Source organism: Bos indicus x Bos taurus, chromosome 3, assembly GCF_003369695.1.
Source record: "Bos indicus x Bos taurus breed Angus x Brahman F1 hybrid chromosome 3, Bos_hybrid_MaternalHap_v2.0, whole genome shotgun sequence".
NCBI lineage: Eukaryota > Metazoa > Chordata > Mammalia > Artiodactyla > Bovidae > Bos > Bos indicus x Bos taurus.
In genome coordinates this window covers 120,313,798-120,340,714 of record NC_040078.1, presented here as the reverse complement: position 1 = coordinate 120,340,714, position 26,917 = coordinate 120,313,798, and the positions used below count along the sequence as shown (strand labels likewise).

Below are 26,917 nucleotides of genomic sequence, written 5' to 3'. Positions count from 1 at the left end.
ACAGCTCAGATTCAGGGCCACGTCCAGGAGGGGAAGGTGGGAAACCCTCTCCTGAGGACGGCAGAGCAGACGCATTTCCTCAGCCTCTTGCTGGAATTGCTGAAAATCAAGAAAGCAACGTCCTCTCACTGCCACAGTAGTAGTATTCCGAGCACAATTTTTTGAAGAAAACGAAGTGCAATTTATCTGTTTTCCTTCTGTCACCTGTGATTTTGGTGACATGTCTGAGAAACGACTGTCTAACCTGAGGCTGTGAAAATTTACTTCTAGGTCTTCTCCCAAGAGTTTTACAGTTTTATTAGTAACTCTGACATTGAGGTCACTGAGCCATCTTGAGGATTTCTTGTGTGTGGTGAGGCAGAGGTCTGACTTCACGGAATGATTTATTTCTGGGCTCTCAATTCTATCCCACTGACTATGCCGTCGTCCCTGGTATCCACGGACCCTGTGGATCTGCAGATGCTCAAGGCCCCGAGGGGCCCTCCGGGTCTGCAGATTATGCGTCCATGGTTTGCCTGTGGTTGGGTGAATCTGCAGACACAGAGCGTGGCCTGGATTGCTGTCACAGCCCAGCCACTCGTGTGAGATCTCCAACTCTTCTTTTTCGAGGTTCTGTTGGTGTTCTAGGTCTCTGAATTCCCACATATGTTTTAAGACCAGCTTGTCAAATTCTGTGAAAGAGCGGGGGTTTCACAGGGTCACGTTCAACCTGCAGGCCATCGGTGGGCACTGCCCTGGTAACAGAAGTCAGTCAGCTGATCCACGAAGGTGGAGCCTCTTCCCACTGGTTTGTTCGGGTGTCTCATTTCTTTCAGTGGCCTTACAGTTGTCAGTGCCCAAGGCTTTGTTTCGTTTTTAACTACCAGTTTCACTGCGGCTCCAGTGCATTTGGGACTGAGCTGAGCTGGCCCTGGTGATCGTCAGGATCGGGTCACCCCAAAGAGGGATGGGTAACAGGGGGTGAGACACACGGCAGGACCTGGGCTCCCGCAGCTGAGCTGCAAGCTCCCTTTCACTGCCTTCGGCTAGAAGCACTTGCAAATAAGCAGTTACAAGACATTGTAATAAACACCATCCTATTAATACAATGCCAGTGAATATGTTCTCTAAACCAAATCTTTAATTTGAATCTTTAGCCATTCATTGAAGGGAAAAAGAAAACCCAGCTCAGTTCCTCCTGACATTTGATTCTGGCATTTAAAATTCATCTTTAAAGATCATGTTTTTCAGAGACACAGACTGGATTCATTGAATTTGTTTGTAGTTGCATGCAGGCATTTCCCGCCCCACAATTAATAGAGCTTTTCAGAGAAAGCTTCACTCTTGTTCTGTCACAAATCAGTACTTCTAGTAGACAAACACAGTGCAAATGGACAGAGTCAAATGTTTTAGGACGTTACACGTATTATTGTGTTTAGCTTTTAGGAAAAAAATGCAATGTTAAAAATGATGACTATTTTTATAGCTGGATTCAACATAAATGCCACTGTGATTTAAGTTTTAAAATAAAGCAAAATGGATAGATAATACAAAAGTGAGGATAATTTGACCATATAAATTAAAAAAAAAAAATCACTGGATGGTAATTTAATTAGAAACCTATTGTGGAAAAAAAAAAGAAAGAAACCTATTGTGCTTGAGAATTTGAAATTTTTTTTTAATTTATTTAAAAAATTTTTTGCCACATCTGGTCTTCGTTGCTGCTCCTGGGCTTCCTCCAGTCATGGCAAGCAAGGGCTATTCTCTACCTCCGGTGTTCAGGCTTCTCACTGTGGTGGCTGCTCTCATTGCCGAGCACAGTCTTCTAGAATGCTCAGACTTCAGCACTTGCAGCTCCAGGCTCCAGAGCGTGGGCTCAGGAGCTGTGGTGATTGAGCTTGGCTGCCCTGCAGCATGTGGAATCCAGACCAGGGGTCAAACCTGTGTCCCCTGCATTGGCAGGCAGATTCTTAACCGCTGGGCCACCAGGGTCCACCAGCCCCTCACTGGCTTTTCACAACTTTTATTTTGTGGGTTAAAACTACAGATTTCCCCTTTAAGAAATTAGTAGTTGACCATGAAGGAGCACATAAGTTTTGAGATTCTTTTAATTTTTCCCCAAGAATTTTATTCTTTTTTGATACCATTGTAAATTCAACTGTTTTCTTAATTTTATTTTGGGATTGTTCATTGCTAATGTGTTGAAATATAATTGATCTCTATATATTGACCTTGTATCCTTCAGCCTTAATGAATTTGTTTAGCAGTTTTAAATAAAGAGAGTGAAAAAGCTGGCAGAAAACTAAGATCATGGCAGTGGTCCCATCACTTCATGGCAAATAAATGGGGAAACAATGGAAACTGTGACAAACTTTATTTTCCTGGGCTCCAAAATCACTGTGGAGGGTGACTGCAGCCATGAAATTTAAAGATGTTTGCTCCTTGGAAGAAAAGCTGTGACAAACCTAGACAGCATATTAAAAAGCAGAGACATCACTTTGCTGACAAAGGTCCACATAGTCAAAGCTATGGTTTTTCCAGTAGTCGTGTATGGATGTGTGAGCTGGAACATAAAGAAGGCTTAGCATGGATGAATTGATGCTTTTGAACTGTGGTATTGGAGAAGACTCTTGAGAGTCCCTTGGATTGCAAGGAGATCCAGCCAGACAATCCTAAAGGAAATCAATCCTGAATATTCATTGGAGGGACTGATGCTTAAGCTGAAGTTCCAATACTCTGGCCACCTGATGAGAAGTACTGACTCCTTAGAAAACACCCTGATGCTGGGAAAGACTGAGGACAGGAGGAGAAGGGGATGACAGAGGACGAGATGGTTGGATGGCATCACCGACTCAATAGACATGAATTTGAGCAAACTCTGGGAGATGGTGAAGGACAGGGAAGCCTGGCGTGCTGCAGTCCGTGGGGTCACAGTTGGACATGACTGAGCAGCTGAACAAACAACAACAAATAGTTCTAATAGTTTTTTGGTAGATTCCTTAGAATTTTCCACATTAAAGATAATGTCATCTGTAAACAAGAGATGGTTTCACTTCCTTTCCAATATGGATTCCCTCACTTCATTTTTTCTTACTCTTTCCCTTGTTTTAATTGTCCTGGCTGGAACTCCCAGTACTGAGTAACTTAAAAATTCCCTGTATCTCAATTTCCTCAATTATAAAACAAAAACTAATAATAATCCTGCTAATGGTTAAGCGTGAACTTCCAGATGTTCAAGCTGGTTTTAGAAAAGGCAGAGGAACCAGAGATCAAATTGCCAACATCCGCTGGATCATTGAAAGAGCAAGAGAATTCCAGAAAAACATCTATTTCTGCTTTATTGACTATGCCAAAGCCTTTGACTGTGTGGATTACAATAAACTGTGGAAAATTCTCAAAGAGATGGGAATACCAGACCACCTGACCTGCCTCTTGAGAAACCTATATGCAGGTCAGGAAGCAACAGTTAGAACTGGACATGGAACAACAGACTGGTTCCAAATCGGGAAGGAGTACGTCAAGGCTGTATATTGTCACCCTGCTTATTTAACTTATATGCAGAGTACATTATAAGAAACTCTGGGCTGGAAGAAGCACAAGCTGGAATCAAGATTGCCAGGAAAAATATCAATAACCTCAGATATGCAGATGACACCACCCTTATGGCAGAAAGTAAAGAGGAACTAAAAAGCATCTTGATGAAAGTGAAGGTGGAGAGTGAAAAAGTTGGCTTAAAGCTCAACATTCAGAAAACAAAGATCGTGGCATCTGGTCCCATCACTTCATGGGAAATTGATGGGGAAACAGTGGAAACAGTGTCAGACTTTATTTTTCTGGGCTCCAAAATCACTGCAGATGGTGACTGCAGCCATGAAATTAAAAGACACTTACTCCTTGGAAGGAAAGTTATGGCAAACTTAGACAGCATATTAAAAAGCAGAGACATTACTTTGCCAACAAAGGTCCTTCTAGTCAAGGCTATGGTTTTTCCTGTGGTCATGTATGGATGTGAGAGTTGGACTGTGAAGAAGGCTGAGCGCCGAAGAATTGATGCTTTTGAACTGTGGTGTTGGAGAAGACTCTTGAGAGTCCCTTGGACTTCAAGGAGATCCAACCAGTCCATTCTGAAGGAGATCAGTCCTGGGTGTTCATTGGAAGGACTGATGCTAAAGCTGAAGCTCCAATACTTTGGCCACCTGATGTGAAGAGCTGACTCACTGGAAAAGACCCTGATGCTGGGAGGGATTGGGGGCAGGAGGAGAAGGGGACAAAAGAGGATGAGATGGCTGGATGGCATCACTGACTTGATGGACATGAGTTTGGGTGAACTCCGGGAGTTGGTGATGGACAGGGAGGCCTGGCGTGCTGCGATTCATGGGGTCGCAAAGAGTCAGACACGACTGAGCGACGTAACTGAACGGAACGGTCAAGCAGGAAATCGAATAATCCATACAGAGTGCTTTAGAACACGCTCAGAGGTGGTGAACACTCAGTGTTGGCCATCAGATTGTGCATAAGAGAAACAGCAAAAGCAAATGATACAGAAAGGGTCAAAGTTAAAGAATGATATGGTTGCACCAGGAATATGGCAAATAACAACAAAAAGGACGGGAACGGGAACTTTACAGAATACATGGTTGAATTCAGGCCAAAACGGCGACTGAGACCAAAAATAAGTGTACATTTTATAAGAGGAAAACAGCGCTATGCCCATCAATATTCGTAACACAGAAACCTCAGGAGGTGAGAGGAGGAAGAGACATAAACATGTGAACACGGGAGATGCTGGTGGCCGGCGCATGACGTCACGGTGAGCCTGCACACGCACACACACACAGCTGACCACCTGGAAGGGGAAATGCACAACAGGCCAAAGTGTCAAAGACATTATTTCTTGGTTGTAGGAGAAAAATACATTTAACTTTTTTCCCTCTGTACTGAACTGACTGAATTTTTTACAGTGAGCTTGTATTCATTTTATAATTTGAAAAAATATATATAAAAAACTTTCTGCAGTGGAAAATGCAAAAATAAAAAATGAAATATGAAACACTATTACTTTATAAATTCAGTTGACCTGCATAATTAAAAAATAAGAGCATTAATTCTAAACTGTAAACATTCACAGCGGTAAAGTTTGTTTTTTTCTGAAACAAGTTTGCCCTCCTCCAGCACTCCGAGGTCTCTTCCAATCTGATTCCATGAAATAAGGAAAAACTGAAGCCCATTTGCTGAACCTGTGTTCTCAGCAAGAGTACCAAAGTCTCTCGAGATGTCTTTTTTACTCTTTATGTTACTATGCTAACAAGTCTAACTTTATCTCAGTACTTATATATAATTTATAGTTTCATTTCATAATACAATTTGGATTCTTTGCTACATTTAGGATATGTTTCTAATTTTTTATACAGTTTTAGGATAGATGTACGATTGATGTAAATCTAAGCCAGGAGCAAACAGCTGTAAAGCTGACTCTCCTTGATTTAATATGCTTGATTTTAAAGGGGCCCATGTTCCAACATATTTTTCAGAAGGAAAGCAACATCTAGAGCCTTAAAGTCATTTTAAGCTGTCTTCACTGAAAATGACTGCAGCCATGAAATGAAAAGATGCTTGCTCCTTGGCAGGAAAGTTATGACTAACCTAGACAGCATATTAAAAAGCCGAGACATTACTTTGCCAACAAAGGTCCGTCTAGTCAAGGCTATGCTGTTTCCAGTGGTCATGTATGGATGTGAGAGTTGGACTATAAAGAAAGCTGAGCACCAAAGAATTGATGCTTTTGAACTGTGGTGTTGGAGAAGACTCTTGTGAGTCCCTTGGACTGCAAGGAGATCCAACCAGTCCATTCTGAAGGACATCAGCCCTGGGTGTTCATTGTAAGGACTGATGTTGAAGCTGAAATTCCAATACTTTGGCCACCTGATGCAAAGAGCTGACTCATTGGAAAAGACCCTGATGCTGAGAAAGACTGAAGGCAGGAGGAGAAGGGGACGACAGAGGATGAGATGGCTGGATGGCATCACCGACTCAATGGACGTGAGTCTGAGTGAACTCCGGGAGGTGGTGATGGACTAGGCCAGGAGTGCTTCAGTCAATGGGGTCACAAAGAATTGGATAAAACTGAGCAACTGAACTGAACTTACTGAAAATTACTTCAACAGGGAAAAAAAATAGGCTTTTCTGCTGCTACAAAAATCTAACTTCATCAGATTCAAATATCAAAATATGCAAAAAAGCACAAGGTCACATATTAGTGGATTAAACATATGCAAAAAATATCATTATGAGAAAACACTATAAATATCTAAAATTAGAACAGTAAGAAAGGATGTATTTTTCATAATTAGGAATGTTAGAGTTACTTTAAAGAAAGATATCTTAGGCTGGACAGTGAAACTGGGACGGAAGTCTACACAGAGGCTTTTGAAGAGAGCTCAACCCAGGAGGGGGTTTGGGACCGAGGGTTGAGCAAGAAAATGTCAGTTCGATTTTCACCAGAAAAAAGCCCTCGTGGGCTGGCTGGATCCTCACGGCCACGGTGGGAAAATCAAGTCGAGTTACATAAACTACACAATTACACGCACAAAACCACAACACGTGTGCAAAGAGCACCCCAAGGCAGTCCACCAACAACAGTGTGCAGGCGCCTACGGATGTGCTTTATGTCTCTCTTTAATGACTAGTCAAAATCTCGCCCAAAATAAAAGCCCAGAATTACTGCAACCCAGGAGTCAAGGAGCAGCGGGGTTTAAAGCGGCCTCCGTGGCCCACAGCCAGACACCTGCCCAACGTGCTTGCCTGTGCGGAGCCTGCGCGGAGCCGGGGCTGCCAGCACGGGCGGGCCAGGGCCTCCCCAGGGACCGCCCCCCCAGCGCCCGTGCACACCCCGTGCCGCACAGTGCTCGTCCGCCCCCAGGCCTTCCTGTCTAAGGGGGACCCGTACTCCTGCCCCATCCGCACCGTCTGTCTCCTGAGCAGAGGGCTCAGCCTCCCTGGTGTGTCTTTGAGCTGCTGCTGCAGCATAAGCAGCAAGCCTGGCTCACTGTCCACTGAGAGCCTGCGCTCGGGCTCCACAACGTCCCCTCCCGAGCGCCAGGGCCCTGGGCGTGGCTCAGAGCCGCGCTGACGGCCGTGCAGGCGTCCGGTCCTGGTGTGGACATGCCGTGTGTGTCCTGTCCTTCACTCCTGCTTCTTCACTGTAAGCTGTCAGCTGCTGTGTCTCCAGCATCCCCTGACTTGTTCTTTTTACGTCAAATACAATATAGTTAGTATTTCCCCAACCCTCAAATTCCTGGTTTTTTTAACTTCTGATATGGTGTAGAAAAATTTGCAAATCGCTTATTTGATAAGGGGTTAAGATCCAGGATATATAGAGAACCTTTAAACTCAACAACGAAAAACCAAACAACTCAATTAAAAAATGGGCAAAGGACTTGAATAGATATTTCTCCAAATAATATAATATATACACACACACAAATAATATATACACACACAAATAATATCATATCTACACACAGACAAATGGCCAATAAGCCCATGAAAAGATGTTTAGCATCTCTGATCATCAGGAAATGCAAACCAAAACCACAGTGCGATGCTGTCCCCGATCTGTCAGGATGGCTGCTATCAAGAAAGGAAGGAAGGAGGAAAGAAAGAATGAAAGGAAGAATTTGAAAGAAAATAACAAGCGTTGGCACAGGCGTGCAGCACTGAGAAACCCTCGGCGCTGCGGCTGAGACAGCAGACGGTGCAGCCACTGTGGAGGCCAGTATAGAGGCCCCGCCGACGCTTCCCTATAGTTCACTGGGTAAAGCATCTGCCTGCAATGCAGGAGACCCCGGTTCAATTCCTGGGTCAGGAAGATCCCCTGGAGAAGGGAAAGGCTACCCACTCCAGTGTTCTTGGGCTTCCCTCATGGCTCAGCTGGTAAAGAACCCACCTGCAATGCGGGAGACCTGGGTTTGATCCCTGCGTTGGGAAGATCCCCTGGAGAAGGGAAAGGCTACCCACTACAGTATTCTGGCTGGAGAATTCCATGGACTGTATAGTCTCTGGGTTCACAAAGAGTGGACTGAGCAACTTTCACTTTCACTTTCCAGTGATTACAATAGAACCACACGATCCAGCACTCCCAATATGAGGGAAACCCTCAAATGAAACAGAAGCAGCGTCTCGAGGAGATCAGAGCGGATAAAACATGGAAGCCGCCCAACTGTCCCTCAGCATCTGACCGGCTCAGCAAAGTGTGGTTCGTCCACACTGCGGGACACCATCAGCCCGGAAAGGAGCGAACCTTGACCCCATATGCTTGAGAACAAACGTGTGATTCCACCCGCTCCGAGGTGCTCAGAGGAGAAGAGTCACCGATGGGGGAGTCGGGGTGTGTGAGTGTTTCCTGGGGACAGAACTTCAGCGTCACAGGAGGAAGCGTGACGGGGGCGACAGTGGTGTGCGCAGCCCCGGCCCACCACGCTGTGCGCTGAAGAATGGCGGGCGTGCTGCGTCTCTGATGTATATGCATTTCACCGAAAAAACAGTGTTGACCACACACACCCACACACACAAAATCCCTCAAAACAAAAACCCAAATGGCTAAGCCTGATATAACTGTGTCTACAAACCTAACTTCTGCCTGTTAAACTGGAGATGGTATGAAAACCGTCGTGGGCACCCGCCGCTGGGCAGGGCTGTGTGAGGGGCCACACACCCCCGGCTGATGCAGAACCCCCACTCCAGACACCTGTCTAAAGGGAAAGCGCGGAGTGTGCATGAAGATTCATTAAAGACACTGAAAGCCAGAAAGCTCCAAAGGCATTAACCTTCAGGAGAAGTTACACAGAAACACGCCTGTAGTGTGTTGTGGTCCGATGCCAGGCGTGCGGAGCTAAGGCATGGGAAGAGGCTGGCGGACACGTGGGACCGGGGCGACCCTTGGCCGTGGGCCTGTCAACATCCTTTATTGTTCTACGATGAACACATATGACTTGCATGAACTTGGTGTCGGCTGTGACCCAAACAGGCAGCGTCAGGAACCCCGCGTGCCACCCTGGCTGGTCTCCGAGGTGCCAGCTATAAGCGCTTCACTGGGCCGAGGCTGGGGTTCAAGGTTAATCCTGGGGGACACGCTGGTAGGGAAACAGTGAGATGAAATGGAAAACCACAGGCTGTGAGCATGGTACAAGCGGAGAGCCAGCGTGCCCTCTGTGAGAGGGCACGGACAGCTGCCGCCTGCACTCAGCTTTCTGGAGAGCCTCGGTGACGTCCTTCAACTGAAAGGGGGCAGTGACTCAGTTAGGTCCCTTAAGACAGAACACGAATCATGGGCCCACTATGACCTAGAAAATCCAAGAAGCAGAGCTTGAGGAACACTGCACCTTCCTGGGGAGGGGGACGGGTGGTGGTGGTTGTTCAGTCGCTCAGTGGTGTCTGACTCTGTGACACCATGAACCGCAGCACGCCAGGCCTCCCTGTCCATCACCAATTCCCAGAGTCCACCCAAACCCACGTGCATTGAGTCGGTGATGCCATCCAAGCATCTCATCCTCTGTCGTCCCCTTCTCCTCCCACCTTCAATCTTTCCCAGTATCAGGGTCTTTTCCAACGAGTCAGTTCTTCGCATCAGGTGGCCAAAGAATTGGAGTTTCAGCTTCAGCATCAGTCTCTCTAATGAACATTTAGGACTGATGTCCTTTAGAATGGACTGGTTGGATCTCCTTGCAGTCCAAGGGACTCTCAAGAGTCTTTTCCAACACCGCAGTTCAAAAGCATCAATTCTTTGGCGCTCAGCTTTCTTTATAGTCCAACCCTCACATCCTTACATGACTACAGAAAGGGAGGACAGGGAATGGGGAAGGAGGCTGTGCTTGTTTTGTTCAGGAACTGAATGAATGGGCACAGGGAGGAAGGCAGGTCAGGAAGGATGGATCCGCAGAGGGTGCCCACTCGGGAGGGCGCACATTCCAGAACCTGGGGCTCTTCTCCAAGCCGCTGGCCGCTCATCCTGCCCAGAGTCACCTGAGGACTCCTCAGCAACATAGCAGGTTTTAAAGGTGCCCTTGGTGACCTGGATGTGCCAGAGGTGAGCAGGGCCCACTGGAGGCTGGGTGGGGGAGCAGGAGCGTGGCAGAGCTCTCAGCAGAGATGGCCTGGCCGGGGGCAGAAGCAGGACGAGCAGGCGGGAGATGGCCCGCCCCACCAGCAGCCTGCATTGACAGCAGCCCCGTGCGTGCAGCAGCAGGACAGCCAGAGACCCAGAGGACGGTTGGGCAGCGCCTGCGTAGCCGGCGGCAAGGGGAACAGGCTAGCCCACTCCCAGAGCATTTACGGACCTGGGCAGGGCGGAGACGGGCATGCCCCTCAGCCACAGGGGCCATGCTGGGGACACCTGCGCACGTGTGTGCAACACACACAAGAATTTCTGCAGCAGCCCTGCTTCTAACATCCAGACTGTTCACCATGAGCAGAGCAGGCTCTAGCTCAGACGGGGGCAGGAGAGGGTGCTGGGCGGTTGAGCAGAGGCCTGCGGGGAGACCCCGGGCTTTCCTGCCCCAGCCCGTCCGCGTGGCCCCCACAGGAGCAGACAGGCGCCCACATGTCAGGACGGGCCCTGAGCAGAGCTGCGCCCACACTCGGAACACACGCTGCCTTGAGCCACCCAGGCTGAGACCTACCACTTGATCCCAAGCTGCCCGACCCGGCGTCCTTAGGGAGAGAGAAGGCAGCTCGCCCCCCTTAGAGAAAGGGAACTGCGGGGGGGCAAGCTGCAGGCCAGGTGACCCCGCGGAGGCCCGGGTGGCCGGGGCACCCCCGCCACGCGGGCAGGGCCTCCACGCAGGCAGCTGGGGAGGGCAGGGTGGAGGCTGAACAGGGCGGCAACTCGGAGAGCAATCTGGAACCGTGTCAGCTCAGCTCTCCTGGGCTCCCCCGAACAGAGGGCATCGGACTCTTCCTGGTCAGAAGTGAGAGTGCCACGTGGGGAGAGCGAGGGTTCTGGGGGCAGCGTGCAGAGCCGGGGTGGGGCTCACGGGCCAGACGCGCTGCCGACGGCCCACTCCACCTCTGCTGCCCATCTCCTGCCAGGGCGGCCAGGGACACGGGCCCACCGGGTGTCTCAGGTTCTCAGGGATGGCTCCCAGGTGCAGACCACCTGTCAGCACGTGTCCTTCCTAGGACCCTCTGCTGAGACCCCGAGACAGCGGCTGTCCTCCACCGTGCGGGGACGGGTTTCCCTGGGTGCCATTTCCTGATTCTCTTCCCTTTGTCATCGGTCGTCCTCGCTGGCTCATCCAACAGAACGCACATGCCAACCCACAGGCGTGCGCGTGTGCAGGCGTGTATGTGCGTGTGTGCTGACGCTTCGATGCCACAGCTGGGGAAACATCCACACCCTGGCCCATCTCATCCTGCCACATTCCTGGGCTTAAGGGTCAAAAACGGAGAGCAACTTTCTAAAACCAGATGACAGGTTTCCAGAGCTGGCAGGACCACGCGGAGTCTGCGTGGGCTGGAGACGCAGGGCTCTGGGTGAAGCCTGCACTATCCCCACCTCAGAAGCTGAATTACTGGCTTCTCCTAAGATCAGAGCAAAATAAGTTCTGAGGCGGTTTCTCTGCCGTATTTAGGGTGTTCGTGTGGGACCAGTGACAGACATCTGCTGTGATACTTTCTGGAATTCTGGCTCTGTGTTCCTGGCCAGAAAGAAAACATTAAGTTTTTACTGGAACAGCAACTTCAAGTCTCGCAGAATGGGACTTCACGACCAGCGTCTGTCCTCCTACTTGTCCCATATTCAAGCCAAAGCTTTTGCAATTCACAGAAAAGAAAAGGAAGCCCATTCTGGAATTTCTGAGTGTGTTAGGAAACAGGGAACATGCACAAGCTTCGTGTTCACTGGGCCCCCACCCCCACCTTGCAGCAAAGGCGGGCACTCACTCCGGGAAGAGGTCCCCCTGCCCAGCCACACCCCAGACGGTTCTTTCAGTCACCAAGTAGCACTCTGTCCACAGACCAGGTAACAGGGAAGTGACAGCTGACTGCAGTCCCCGACCAGCCAGCAAAGGACCTGCTCTGTGCCCCCTCCCTGATGCTGCGCTCTCGGCCCAGGGGAGGCCCCTCGAGGGCACAGGCCTGGCACAGCCCCATGGGGCGCCCACCGACAGGGCAGGGAGCTGGACACTGTCCACTGCCCGCCTCTGTGCGCAGGGCCAGGGGGCTGGCACAGCCTCCAGACGGCTTCTCTCACGGATCAGAGCAAAGACTTTCGGGAACTGAGGCCAGATCTCTAATTTAAAAACCATGAAATTCATTTAATTAGCTGAAAACAAATAATGGCTTTGCTAGATCAAAAACCCGGCTGCTGACCGGCCAGGGAGCTAAGAATGCTATTGATAAATGCCTGACATCACTTAAAATAAGTCACAGCTGAAGCTCCACCCTGCATCCATCAGACAGACTTCTGCCTCCTCTGCCCACCCTTCCACACAAAACAGAGGTGTTTGAACTAGTGACCAGTAAGAACCATAAAGTACATCTTGCTCCATCATCTTGCTGCTGCTGCTGCTAAGTCGCTTCAGTCGCGTTCGACTCTGTGCGACCCCATAGATGGCAGCCCACCAGGCTCCCCCGTCCCTGGGATTCTGCAGGCAAGAACACTGGAGTGGGTTGCCATTTCCTTCTCCAGTGCATAAAAGTGAAAAGTGAAAGTGAAGTCACTCAGTCGTGTCCGACTCCTAGCGACCCCATGGACTGCAGCCTACCAGGCTCCTCCGTTCATGGGATTTTCCGGGCAAGAGTACTGGAGTGGGGTGCCATTGCCTTCTCCTCCATCATCTTACCTGACCGTAATAAGCTTAAGTTTGCTGCACAAATGAGCGTCATGTGTGAAGCTACTCACAGATACTGGCAGCTATTACTCATAATAAGACGCATGAGCTGAAAATACAGTGTCAGTAAACGGTCCTACTTCTATAAACGTGCACGACCACGCTGAATGGAACTTCAGTGTTTTCAGAGATCACCCAAAGCGGCCCCGCTGTCTGCCAGCCTCAGCGCCCAGGCCTGCAGGCCCTGTCTCTGGCCTGCTTCCCCCGCGGTCCTCACCACTCTGGGGTGTAGAGCCGCTCACTCCACGTGAGGTCATGGGCTCAGCAAGACGCTGAGCTTCACAATGACTCACCGTCAATCCAAGGAACCACCCCCAAAGGGGACTTTTTAATGGTACAATTCTCAGATTTGGGGCTCAAAACCTTCCTTTCTTAAGCGATTAAGAATTTTAAAAATTTTAGCTGAAACCACAATGAGACACCACTTCAAACCCACCAGGAGAGCTAGACTCAAAAAGTCAGGTAATAGTCAGTGCAGGTGAGAACATGGAGAAACTGGAGGCCTAGCTGGTGGGAGGGAGACAGGGAGCCCCCCTGGAAGGCAGTGGGCCCCCGAGCGCTCACACACGGGTGTCGGCCCAGACACACGGACACGCGTGCCCCCAAGACGTGCACAGGGCCGTTCACAGCAGCAGTGTCTGCCGCAGCCCTGGGGGAACAGCCCCAGCTGACGGTGGAGGAGAAAACGGGTGTGTTGGTACCGTCCCACTGTTCACATGGTTCACTGAAGCCATGGTAGGCAAGGCGCGAGCAGGGAAACGGGAAGAAAAGTCGAGGGGCCACAGGGAAGGCAGACACTCTGCATGCTCTCGTGGCTGAGCAGCGGACATGGCTGCAAGGCAATGCAGGGCTCCTCAGGCAGGGCTTATACGTGTTTACAGAGCAAACGTGACCCGTGGCCAAGCGAGGAGGCGGTGACACGCACGCACAGGGGCAGCGGGCTCAGCTGTCACATATCCGTGGCTTTACAAATGGCAGGCGGGAGCAAGACGCTGTGCGGCCAGAGGGCCTGACCGTTGCCGTTTGGCTGATTTTCTCTCTCCCCACAGGCACCGCGGAGTGTGATTCCACCAGCAAAAGGGAGACGGTACTGCCCACTGTGCCCCACGAGGAAACCCTAACGCACCACGCTTCGGGGGAAGCCAGCCACAGAGGACCTGCACAGTCCCTCAGAGGGAAGCCCACGGTGCTCACGACTGGGGGGACAGGACGCAGGTCCCAGACACTCAGAGGCAGGGGCGAGGGTGGAGCACACTGGCGGGGTGGGGGGCGACAGCTGAAGGGCGTGGGGGTCCCCGTGAGGATGGGACATCGGGGAGCTGACTGCAGTGACGGCTGTGCACGTCTGTGACCACGACAGAGCCGCCGCCGCCGCTACGCTCCACATGGGTGGCCACATGGCCACGTGTGTCACACCTCAGTAAAGCTGCTCCGCGTGTGCAACGCTGCTCTGGAAAAAGCGGGCCCAGCTTCGGAGAGGCTGACTGTGGGGCGCCCGGGCGGCAGCGTGGGGTCTGGGGATACGAAGGGGCCCGTGGGTGGTGGGCGGAGCCGGGGCTCCAGGGGGATGGGACGAGCTGGGGCCGGGGGGGCAGGGGGCGGGGCAGGGGCTGCCCGTGAGACTCGGCCCGGGGGGCTTCTCACAGAGGCAGAGACAACACTTCAAAAGTAACCAAACTGCCAACTGCATCCTTGGCCCCTGAGACAGAACCTTCAGCGTCCCTGTGGGTCTTGCCCCTCTGCTCCGCCGTCTGCACCAGGAGGGAAGGTCAGCACATCAGCCCTGCAGGCCCACAGACACGTCCGTGGGAGACTCAGTGGGAAGTAAACCAAATGAGCACACGCGGGAGGCGTGGGCGGCCAGAGAGCGCCCCCCACAGACCGCAGGTGAGTGCCTAAGGCCAGAGGACGCTGCGCAGGGTGAGAAACAAAGACCCCCCGGGAGAGAGCACACTCCCTGCCCAGCTCGTCTGTGCCCCGCCTGGCCCTGGGCCACACTGGGCCACATGTGGACGCAGCCTCGCTGCCCTGACCTGCCTTCAGCAGCAGAGCCTGGCTCCAGGCCCACGAGACCTCCTCTGAGCTACCAAGAGAGGCCAGTGGCCAGGGACCTCCCGCCAGGCACCCACGTCCACACCAGCCCCCAGCGCGGAACAACCAGAGGGCCACAGTGGGCCTCTCAGGGCCAGCCTGCTGGGCGGGGGGGTGGTGCCAGCGGGGGCACAGGGGGCGGTGATGGGGGGCAGGGAGGGGGCCCGGGCGGAAGCCAGCCTCGACCCTGGGTCCTGGACCCATGTGGGGAGGGGGCAGGTGGGCACACCTTCTCTGCAGCCCTTCCCGAGCAGCCCAAGAGGTGTGTCAGCAGCCAAGACACCAACACCAGAGCTCCGGGACACTTTCTTCACAGAGACCGCAGTCCTGACCGCTAGCAACAGCTGCTGGGAAAGCCTCACGCGTCCTCCCCACCCCGCACACCCCCCCGCCCTGCACACCTCCCCATCTCCCCGCCCCGGATCACGGCTGGCTGGTGGCCTGCTTGAGCAGGGGGACACAGCGGAAGCCGCAGGGGTGAACCCCAGCTGGGACTTCCCGGCTCCCACCCCGAGCACACGCCCACCCCCACGCCAACACAGCCACACCAGCTCGCTGGAGGGAGAGGGCCACATGCAGATAGCTGCTGGCTGGGCCCAGACTCAGGAGCGAGGTCATGCTACTCCTTGGCCAGGCCAAGCCAGAAGACCCTCCAAGCCAATGCTCAGACGTGCAGGAAGCATGAAAGCTTCACTCGGGTTATCAAGTCTGGGGGTGGTTTGTTACTCAGCAAAGCTAACTGACACAGTTGTGAAGGATAGGGCACTAAGGATACAACTAATTTACAAAAATATATGTTGAGTTTTAGCTTCTCCTGAAAGGCAGATTTGAGTGACCACATGCACAACTTAAAAAGTACCCTATCCAATTCATGATACGCAACAGCAACTTGACTCTTTCAATTTCTGGACTCTGCCAAGTATCTCAAAATACCAAGCACGATGGTTCTATCTGACTAAAGGAAACAGCAATTTCAATTTATTAAAACTTTGACAAGTTCAATATATTCTGAACCTTTATACAACGGTGTCTCTGATTTACAAGTGAATTTCCCAGAGAAGAATTACATCTTATTTGTGACTCAGCAATAAATGTCTGCTTTTCTCCTTTTTTGAGCTTAGATTTAGTTGATAAAGACCATTCTATTAACCAGGACCAAAAAAGATGCTCCAAAGTAAACCCTAAATAATGCAAAATTCTCTTCTTTTCTCTTCTTCCTTCCTTCTTTCCTTTCTTTCAAGAAATCTAAAGCTCTTCTAAGCCTGCGTGCATGCTAAGTAGCTTCAGTCGTGTCCTACTCTTTGTGCCCTTATAGACTGTTGCTCACCGGGCTCCTCCATCCATGGGATTCTCCAGGCAAGAATACCGGAGTGGGTAGCCATGCCCTCCTCCAGGGCACCTTCCTGACCCAAGGATCGAACCTGCGTCTCCAGCACTGGCGGGCGGGCTTCTCACCACTAAGCACCTGGGAGCCCCGTCTGAAGCCTGGACCACAGCAAGTGTGTTCACCACACGGCAGCTTCATGGTGGAGATTCTTCCAAACATTGGGCTGGAAGAGACCTGGGAGCCCAACTAATTCCCACACTTTAACCAGTTCCTCCAGGTGACTCATCGGAGGATGGTGAGAAGGTGAGAGGGAACAGAGCCGCCCGCTCCCCGGGGCGCAAAGGTGCCTGCTCCAGACTCCCTGTCCTGCAAAGGCGGCCTCTTGCAACACAGGAGTGTCGCTGAAGGCGGACGGGCAGGTCCTGCCAGTTTCAGTTACCTGCCTGATTAAGTGATACTTGCTTTCTTCCTCAGGTGAGACCCAAGAACCTGCAGGGTCCTTGAGTCCAGACACTAGGGACCCAGGCACCGGATTCCTGCCACAGAACATGCGAGCAAGAGAGGCCGGGGCTCCGAGCTGGGGTGGGGGCACCTGCCTCCTCCCCGTGCTCAGCTCCTTCCTCACCTCTGCTCTCACAGCACTTTCTGCAGGCAGGCTCCAGCTTCCTCTAGCCCCTCATGCCTGCCCGCCTTCTGTGCGGCCCCTGACCTCCCCCCAAGCACAAGCCAGCCTTTGCTCAAAGTAGAGTTCATTCTCGCTCTAGTTTGTCACATTAAGAGCAGGGAAACGCAGTCAAAAGTATTACCTTAAACTAATAAAAAATATTAGAAAAAATAATTTATTTCTGCATTCCGTGGTAGCTCAGCTGGGAATCTACCTGCAATGCAGGAGACCCCAGTTTGATTCCTAGAAGATCCCCTGGGAAAGGGATAGGCTACCTACTCCAGTATTCATGGCCTTCCCTGGTGACCCAGACAGTAAAGAGTCCGCCTGCAATGTGGGAGACCTGGGTTTGATCCCTGGGTCGGGAAGATCCCCTGGAGGAGGGCATGGCAACCCCCTCCAGTATTCTTGCCTGGAGAATCCCATGGACAGAGGAGCCTGGCAGCTACAGTCTATGGGGTTGCAAAGAGTCAGACAACTGAGCGACTAAGCACACACACTTATGAAAATGAGCAATTTTTTAAAGGACCATTCATTCTAATGCTATTTAGAAAATCAGAAAAAAATGTTTTCAAACGTTTGCTATATTCAGTTGTTTTTGCCAATATTATCAGTGCAAGCTACTACAGGGAATTTTCAAAGTAAAAGTGTTCTTATTGCTGACCCAGAAAAATGAGGTCTGTGTCAGGCTCTTCATATGCAAGGGCTCAGCCCTCACCCAGCCAACCCCGAGAAGCAGGGCCTGGAGTTACCCCCACATGCAGACAAGGAAGTGGACACACGGCGATGCTGAGGGGCGCCTCTCAGCCAGCCGCTCGGCCACCAAGACTCGGGAGCGGGCAAGCTGGTTCCCGCCCGCACCACACAGCACTCAGCCAGCCTCCCGAACGCCCACACTGCGTCAGAAGCTTAAAGGAAAGTCAGGAGAAGTCACTCTCCAGGCTCACTGTTTCCAAGCATTTTGTTACCCAGCTACTCGAGACAACGTGATAAACAGGCAAAGTCTACCAGCAACGTGGAATTCGGCCCCTGACTTTCAGCAAGCATGAGGCATAGGCCCCCGGGCTTCTTACCTCGATGTCAAACACCTCGACGGAGTCGTCCAGCAGCTGCACGCGGATGTGCGTCCGGGCCGCTGGCCGTGCCGCCCGTGCCGGGGGGCCCTGACCGGGCTCCAGGGTGCTGACGCCCGCGGGGGTCGCGGTGCCCAGGCGTGCCCCCGGGGTCTGCAGGACTCTGTATGTTCCTTCCAGCTCCCCCATTCCTCAGCAGCTGAGAAGGAGTGTGCTAAAACAAACAGAAAACCCCAATTATCTTCAGTTATTCAATTGAAACAACGTAAGAAGATCACTGGGTAGACTGGGATTGTCGGTGCTCATTTAGCACCTCTGCGAGTCCGTGAGGAGGATTATCTTCTCCTCATACACAGGCAGGTGGAGCACAGACGCCAGCCAGCGGCAGCCCTGGGACCAATGTCTCCTGGGTGTGTAGGCCGGGCAGTGCCAGCTGACCCGAAGGCCATCCAAAGGGGCCCCCTGGGGTGGGGCGGCCCACAGCCACCTGCCTCTCCTTCCCAGCCACCTCCTCCCGCCCCCGGCCCAGAGGTTCAGGTGCTGCCCACACGCTGTGTGCATGGCCCAGGGCCTTCTAGCAAAGGTAGGTGGGTGCACACGACTTGGGTCATGGGTCCCCACCCCGCCGACACGGAGGGGACAGTGCAAGGAAGGTGGATGGAGATGCTGGGGCTGCCTTTGCCGGCCCTGCAAGCCCTGGTCTCTCAGCTGCATCTCCAGGCTGCAGAGGCGTCACTGGGGGTTCGGAGGAGACTCTAGACCCGGCGCCAGACAGCAGCGTGGCACACGCCGTGGGGAGCCCCTGCCCCAGACGGCAGCGTGGAATATGCACGGGGAGCCCCTGCCCCAGACGGCAGCGTGGCATATGCACAGGGAGCCCCCGCCCCAGACGGCAGCGTGGCACATGCCGTGGGGAGCCCCCGCCTCTGCTGTTGCCTACACTGCTCTGCCCCACCCCTGCAATAACCTCGTTGTCATCTCCGTCCCCCGAGCCCTCCTCACCGATGACGCTGAGGGTCTGAGAGGGTCAGAGGTGCCCCGGGAGGTGCCTGTACCCTTCCAACCCTCCCTGCTGTGTGGGGAAAGGTCTCCAGCTCTAAGCTATTAAGTTTAAAAGAGCCCATCTCATCATTGTGTTTAACAATGAAAGAATAGGCTAAGTGTCTGCTAGAATCCAGTAATACAGGCTTGCTTTCATTCGCCCTTATTAATAAAGTTACCTTCTACTTATGGCAAATTCCCTTTTTAAGTATGCCTATTTGTGTATAAGTCAACTTAAAGCAATACACTTAATGGTTAAACATGGTAAGACAAAAACAAATGCCAGATGTTAATCAAGAAAGAATGCAGATGCCACAAAAATTATTTTAGTTTGCTTAATCATCTTCGAAAAGTCTTCGACTAGCTTGCAGTAAATATTTTGGAGAATTAACCTCACTAGATTCCTAGTCCACTCCGTTTCATGCCAACTTCACTGCTGAGTTCCCTGGCCTTCTTTCTTTCAAGCTAATTTTGTTATCAAGACAAACTAACTCACGAACTTTTTATGTCTTGAATTAAGATCGAAAAGCTTCTCAGTGGCCTGCTGCCTCCTGCTTAAGCCCTACTCAGCTAAGGCCTTCCCAACCGTCTGGCTGAGAACTGACTTGCATGTCTGGTTTATCAACAAGCAAACAGAAAATGAGCCAAGACCACTGGGAAAGTGAGACGTGCACTGCACGAGCAGAGCGACGAGGCAGCTGGTCACCCTGCAGGACGCAGCTCCCAGCCGGCCTCCGACACAAGCCAACGGCTGACCCTGCGTTCGGACCCAGCTGAGCTGCAAGGGCGGTTCAGGCTGGCAGTCACCAGCTGTCTTCAGAGCTCGCCCTCCAGGCTGCATGGCCCTGGGAGAAGTAATTCTTACTGTGGTTAACGCCACGTCAAAGAACATGCACTGCGTCAGGACACGAGGCACTGCACAGGCCACGGGCTCGATCAACGTGGCAGAAACCTGCTTCCACATCACTGAGTGTGAGATCCATGAGGTGCTGAGAACCATAAATGCGAGCGCTTTCATTCCAGCTTCACAAACGTGAGAGGCTACTGCGGAAGCAAGGGTGTGGAGGGAGATGAGCCCACTTGCCAGCTGCCCAGGTGTGCAGACAGGTGAGAGGGAGACGCGTTGGGCTCACAGCGCTCACCCACCGCCAGAAGAGGCCCTTTTGAAACAAGTGGCGGGTACCAAGCGATCCTTTCCCTTTTAAGTGAAGCTGCAGCTCTGAAGCAATAGGCACAACCAAGGTGTTGTTTGAATCACTTCTGCTGTGTGTTCCATTGTATGATCCTCATTTATATTTGTTCATAGCAAAGTTTCCTGCTGCTGCGTCGCTTCAGTCGAGTCCGACTCTGTGTGACCCCATAGATGGCAGCCCACCAGGCTTCCCGTCCCTGGGATTCTCCAGGCAAGAACACTGGAGTGGGTTGCCATTTCCTTCTCCAATGCAGGAAAGTGAAAAGTGAAAGTGAAGTCGCTCAGTCGTGTCCGACTCTAGCGACCCCCTGGACTGCAGCCTACCAGGCTCCTCTGTCCATGGGATTTTCTAGGCAAAAGTACTGGAGTGGGGTGCCATTGCATGGAAAAAATTTCAGGTTCTTCCCTTTGACTTATTACAAGAAAGTCATGTCCAAACACCTACTTCTCAAAAAAAAAAAAAAAAAAAAACCAACAAAAAACCCAAATCAAGCAAGACTAAGCTACTGTACTCATTCAGGTGAGAAACAGCAAGAAGAACATGTAGGGAGGCTATCCCAGAAGAGTTGGGGCTGGGGTCCCCTTGGGGGGCTGCCCTGGGGTGGGCACAGCGGAGGGGCTGCAGGTGTGGCCAGCACAGCTCCACGGCCCGACTGGACACTGTCCACTCAGCTCATCCAGCTGTGCATTTGATTCATGCAGTTTTAACAGCACACTGTTAATCAACCGCTGTTTATCTCTCCTAACAAAATACACATTAGATAAATGGAAAAACACTTTTCCTGGATCAAGGAATTCTAAAACATGGCCTCTGCACGTTTATGTCTTCTGAGCAGCAAGCTTCTGTCCCAGTCATTGCCACCTGGTCAAAGGAAGACACCCACCCGGCTGAAGCCGAGACAGAGGACCAGAATACACCCTCACACCTGGAGGCTCATCTGGGGAGGACGACTCTCCTGAGAGGACCCGAGCCCACGGGCACACTCCTGAGGATGCTCCAGGAGAGGACTCTCCTGAGAGGACCCGAGCTCCCGGGCACCCTCCCGAGGATGCTCCAGGAGAGCTCTGCTTGCTATCACACATCGGCAATGCGCACATACCTCCTATTTAATGACTACTCATCTTTTAGCTTAAGAAAGTTCAGGAAGGAACGAACTCAGAAAATCAGCTGGAACCGCTGAGTTGTAAACAGCAGTCGACCTTGGTCTCACTCTGGAGTGAGTAGCAGTGACAGAACCCCCCCTGCAGGAACAGGAAGTTGCTTGTTCAACAGTCTCGCCTCAGCCCGACTGCTTCCTCTAAGCCTGACCACGGGAAGAAAGGAAAAATGTATGCACTGAATCTGCTTTACATAAATTACAGCCTAACAGAAATTACTTTGTTTTGCTCTGTGTGCTTATAAATAAACATTAAAAAGGCAAGAGTATGCAAACTAGATGCGACACACAGCAAGTGCTTCCCAGTCCTGCGGGCTCTAAAGGGCAGAGAGCAGCTCCTCTGCTGCCAGAGACCTCTCCAGAGACCCTCTCCAGGGAGACCTCTCCGGAGACCCTCTCCAGAGACCCTCTCCAGGGAGACCTCTCCGGAGACCCTCGCCAGGGAGACCTCTCCGGAGACCCTCTCCAGGGAGACCTCTCCGGAGACCCTCGCCAGAGGGACCTCTTCAGGGAGATCTCTCCAGAGGCCCTCTCCAGGGAGACCATTCCAGGGGGACCCCCTCCAGAGGGATCAGGGGGACCCTCTCCAGAGACCTGGAGGGAATCAATCAAAATCCAGGGACTGATGAGGGACTCCGGTTCACTTTCCCTTCATCCTCTAATTGAACAAAATGTTCTGCAGTCTTATTCCTAAAACTATTTCTGGTGGCCGGATACAATTTCCACCACTGACGTCTAGTGTTACGAATTTGGCTCCTATATATTCTCATTTAATAAAAAAAACTTCAAAACCACCTTGTGATGTGTAATTTCCATTCTAAAGTTGGAACAATTCAGCTCAAGAGTCTGCCGAAGCTCTGGGTGATGACGTGTCAACTCAGGTTTGTAACAGAGGCACCACTGGGGCGGGGCAGTGACGATGGAGAAGGCTGTGCCTGTCTGGAGTGGGGGGCATATGAGAAATCTGTGGAACTTCCACTGGAGTTTCTGTGAACTTCAGATTGCTCTAAAAAAGTCCATGTAATTAAAAAAAAAAGGTCTGCTCCCCAGTTGCCTCCCCCTTGGCTGGAAAATGAGCACGTGGCTCAGTAGCAAGCACAGCCCTCTGTCCACAGCACAGGATGCTGCTGAAATTTCTATCATGAGAAGAAGGTCTCTATGGGCTTCTCTGATGTGAAGGTGGATACGAGCCAGGTGCACAGCGGGTGCGTGGCACATGAGTTCCGGTGAAGAGGAGGACCATGAACACACTCATTTGCTTCCGTTCAAACAAGCACGCTGGAGGATAAATTACCCAAACAACCGCCTCTGGCAGGACGCTAGTGCTGGGAGGGCAGCTGTTTCTGGAATCTGCAGTGCTCATGTCTCAGGTCAACTAGGGAACCTCGTCAATGGTCTCACATTTGCAAAGCACTTTTGCCACATAACATAACCTGTTCTCAGAAGTAACACTGGGGGTGATGGCCTGAGGGGACAAAGTTCTGCCGACCACAAGGTCTTTGTCCAGTAATTCCAATATCCGCATCATCTGAGCTGTAGCCTGTCTTCTCTCCTGTGAGCTGGTATTTCCCTGGTTCTATGCATGTCATGGCAAGAATACACAGAACAACTGTACAAAAAAGATCTTCAAGGCCCAGATAATCACGATGGTGTGATCACTGAGCTAGAGCCAGATATCCTGGAACATGAAGTCAAGTGGGCCTTAGAAAGCATCACTACGAACAAAGCTAGTGGAGGTGATAGAATTCCAGTTGAGCTATTCCAAATCATGAAAGATGATGCTGTGAAAGTGCTGCACTCAATATGCCAGCACATTTGGAAAACTCAGCAGTGGTCATAGGACTGGAAAAGGTCAGTTTTCATTCCAATCCCAAAGAAAGGCAATGCCAAAGAATGCTCAGACTACCGCACAATTGCACTCATCTCACACACTAGTAAAGTCATGCTCAAAATTCTCCAAGCCAGGCTTCAGCAATGTGAACCGTGAACCTCCTGCTGTTCAAGCTGGTTTTAGAAAAGGCAGAGGAACCAGAGATCAAATTGCCAACATCCGCTGGATCATGGAAAAAGCAAGAGAGTTCCAGAAAAGCATCTATTTCTGCTTTATTGACTATGCCAAAGCCTTTGACTGTGTGGATCACAATAAACTGTGGAAAATTCTGAAAGAGATGGGAATACCAGACCACCTGACCTGCCTCTTGAGAAATCTGTATGCAGGTCAGGAAGCAACAGTTAGAACTGGACATGGAACAACAGACTGGTTCCAAATTCGTCAAGGCTGTATATTGTCACCCTGTTTATTTGACTTATATGCAGAGTACATCATGAGAAACACTGGACTGGAAGAAACACAAGTTGGAATCAAGATTACCGGGAGAAATATCAATAACCTCAGATATGCAGATGACACCACCCTTATGGCAGAAAGTGAAGAGGAACTAAAAAGCATCTTGATGAAAGTGAAGGTGGAGAGTGAAAAAGTTGGCCTAAAGCTCAACATTCAGAAAACAAAGATCATGGCATCTGGTCCCATCACTTCATGGGAAATAGATGGGGAAACAGTGGAAACAGTGTCAGACTTTATTTTTCTGGGCTCCAAAATCACTGCAGATGGTGATTGCAGCCATGAAATTAAAAGATGCTTACTCCTTGGAAGGAAAGTTATGACTAACCTAGAGAGCATATTCAAAAACAGAGACATTACTTTGCCAAAAAAGGTTCGTCTAGTCAAGGCTATGGTTTTTCCTGTGGTCATGTATGGATGTGAGAATTGGACTGTGAAGAAGGCTGAGCACCAAAGAATTGATGCTTTTGAACTGTGGTGTTGGAGAAGACTCTTGAGAGTCCCTTGGACTGCAAGGAGATCCAACCAGTCCATTCTGAAGGAGATCAGCCCTGGGATTTCTTTGGAAGGAATGATGCTAAAACTGAAGCTCCAGTACTTTGGCCACCTGATGTGAAGAGCTGACTCATTGGAAAAGACTCTGATGCTGGGAGGGATTGGGGGCAAGAGGAGAAGGGGATGACAGAGGATGAGATGGCTGGATGGCATCACTGACTCAATGGATATGAGTCTCAGTGAACTCCGGGAGTTGGTGATGGACAGGGAGGCCTGGCGTGCTGCGATTCATGGGGTCACAAACAGTCGGACACGACTGAGCAACTGATCTGATCTGACGTGATGCATGTCAGGTAATTTTGGATTGTATCCTGGAGTTAAAATACTGTGTTGGACTTACCTGGTGATGCAGTGGGTAAGAATCCACCTGCCAGTGCAGGGCACCTGGGTTTGATCCCTGGTCCAGGAAGATTCTACATGCCACAGAGCAATTAAGCCCATGAGCCATTACTACTGAGCCTGCACGCTCCGGGACCCACAGGCTGCAAGGTCTGAAGCCTGAGCATCTGCAGCCTGTGCTCTGCAACAAGAGAAGCCCCTGCAGCGAGAAAACCGCACACCATGACGAACAACAGCCCCTGTTCACCCAAACCAGAGACCCTGAGCAGCAACGAAGAGCCAGTATCAACACAAATAAATAAATACAATACACCAAACACAGTGCTGCGAGCCTCTGGCATCACTTAAATCCCATGAGAACGGGTCATCTCTGTTTAGCTGCACTGGCCTTGCCAGGGCCGGGTGGAGGCCTCAGCATCAGCCCCACCTGCAGAGGCTCCACCCTCCCTGGGCACCATCCCCGGCACCCGCCGGGCTGTGGGCTCCCCCTTAGCCGAGTTCCTGCAGGCAAGCGGTGCAGAGTCAGCCCCGTGTAGACACAGCTCAGCGCTGGGCCCACAAATTCATCAGCAACTCTGGGGTCACCCCCTCAGGCCCCTTCTCCACAGGCATTACCCCCTTGCCCCCCCTCCACTAGGCTCACCCCCTCTCCACAGGGGTCACCCCCTCAGGGCCCCCTCCACTAGGCTCACCCCCTCTCCACAGGGGTCACCCCCTCAGGGCCCCCTCCATTAGGCTCACCCCCTTTCCACAGGCATCACCCCCTCTGCCCCTCTCCACTAGGGTCACCCCCTCTCCATGGGCGTCACCCCCTTGGCCCCCTGTCCACAGCTCCCTGGCTTACTCCTCAGTTCTCCAGCCAGAAGCCTGCAGCTGACGCCCTGCTCGCTGGGGGCTTCCCCAGCTGCAGGAGAGAGTAGAGCGCCCTGCTGCCACAGGCCTGGCTGGAGGACAGGGAGAGGGAGGGGGGTACGATGGCTGTCTCCCCGTCTGTCTGGAACCCAAACTGGGCAGCTCCTCCTGCAGCCCTCCTGGTTTGCACCTGGAGCCCATCTCTGGGTTCTGGCTGCACTGGGAGCAGTCTGGGGAGGCTGGGGGAGGTGGAGGAGGAACAGGAGCCTCACTGCTCGTGTGGCCGTGCTGGCTGCCGTTTCCTCACGGCTGGTCCGCGCAGCTGTGCAGCCCTGCAGCCAGGGTGGTGGGCGAGCTGGGGCAGAGGGGGCTTATGTCTCTTCCCAGAAACAGAACTCAACCTCCAGGCATCTAGAGCGTGTCTGCATGGTGCTCTTCGGGAAGACAGTTAATTTCTATTTCCTCCCTTCCGAGGGTCTGTCGTTTGGAGTTGCCTCCAGGGATGAACACGTGTTACATCTGAAGTCAGCTGGCTTCTGGGAGGAGGACAGCGTGGGTCCTACAGTGGAGCACGGCTCACCTTCAAGGAGAAAGAAGGGAACCTACCTGTGTCTCCTCCTCAAACAGTTCAGTTAAAGTAAAAATGATCATTTTTAAACAGTATCTGGAATGGGTTTCTTGTTCAGAGAGTGAGACTTGTTCCCCCAACGTGCATCTCCCTAACTGTCACCAATGCAGCCAGGATCTGAAGGCCGCAGGAGACAGAAGAACTCCAGTGATTTGTAAGACGACCCAGAGCTGCTTCCTCCTTAAACACGCCCAGCAGCTGGCAGAGGCGGCGCCGAGCACCCTTACCGCCTGTGTCCCAGGCGCCCTCAAGGTGCTGACCATGCCCTGCCCTTGTCTGGCCTTGTGACTCTGATGCCCATCTGCCTTGTTTCTGGGTTCCTCGCTGGCATGGCCCCTTCCAAGGTCCTAAGGAGGGGCCCTTGGCGAAGCCATCTAGAAAGTTCGCACACATATTCCAATGGCAATTGACTGAGCCTGCTGCCCCTTCCACCCTGACCCTGCCTGCGTTCTCCTTCCCCAGGTCATGTGGCTCAAGACAGGACCCAGCTGCCTGCACAAGGAGCAGGAGACATGCTGAGTTCAGGTTTAACGGGACACGTTTCAGTTTTCACACCGAGCTTACCACCAGCCATCATGCCGCAGGCCTGGCTCCGGGAGCGTCGCTGCCGCCCAGGGTGCTTCGGCCCGGGGCTGGGGAACCAAGTGCAGGCCGGACCCCGTGGCAACACCAACAGCCCCAACAGTGCCAGGGGCAGGGGGTGTGTGGGCCTGGGAAGGAGCAAGGCTGGCAGTGCAGGGGGCCAGACACCGGAGAGTCATCCCCAGGCATGTGAAAAGGCAAGCAGA

General features: G+C 52.0%; 1 protein-coding gene across 8 annotated transcripts in view; it reads right to left on the bottom strand.

Annotated features, from left to right (window-relative positions):
* FARP2 (FERM, ARH/RhoGEF and pleckstrin domain protein 2) overlaps positions 1-26,917 on the bottom strand; it is a 99,184-nt gene that overhangs the window by 67,785 nt on the left and 4,482 nt on the right. For all 8 annotated transcript variants that reach the window (XR_003510477.1, XM_027538180.1, XM_027538183.1 and 5 more), the window contains exon 2: positions 18,022-18,235. Coding sequence is in view for 7 of the 8 variants with exons in the window: in XM_027538180.1 (XP_027393981.1) it covers positions 18,022-18,210 (189 nt within the window). In the remaining variant the exon portion in view is untranslated. The remainder of the gene's footprint in view (positions 1-18,021; positions 18,236-26,917) is intronic.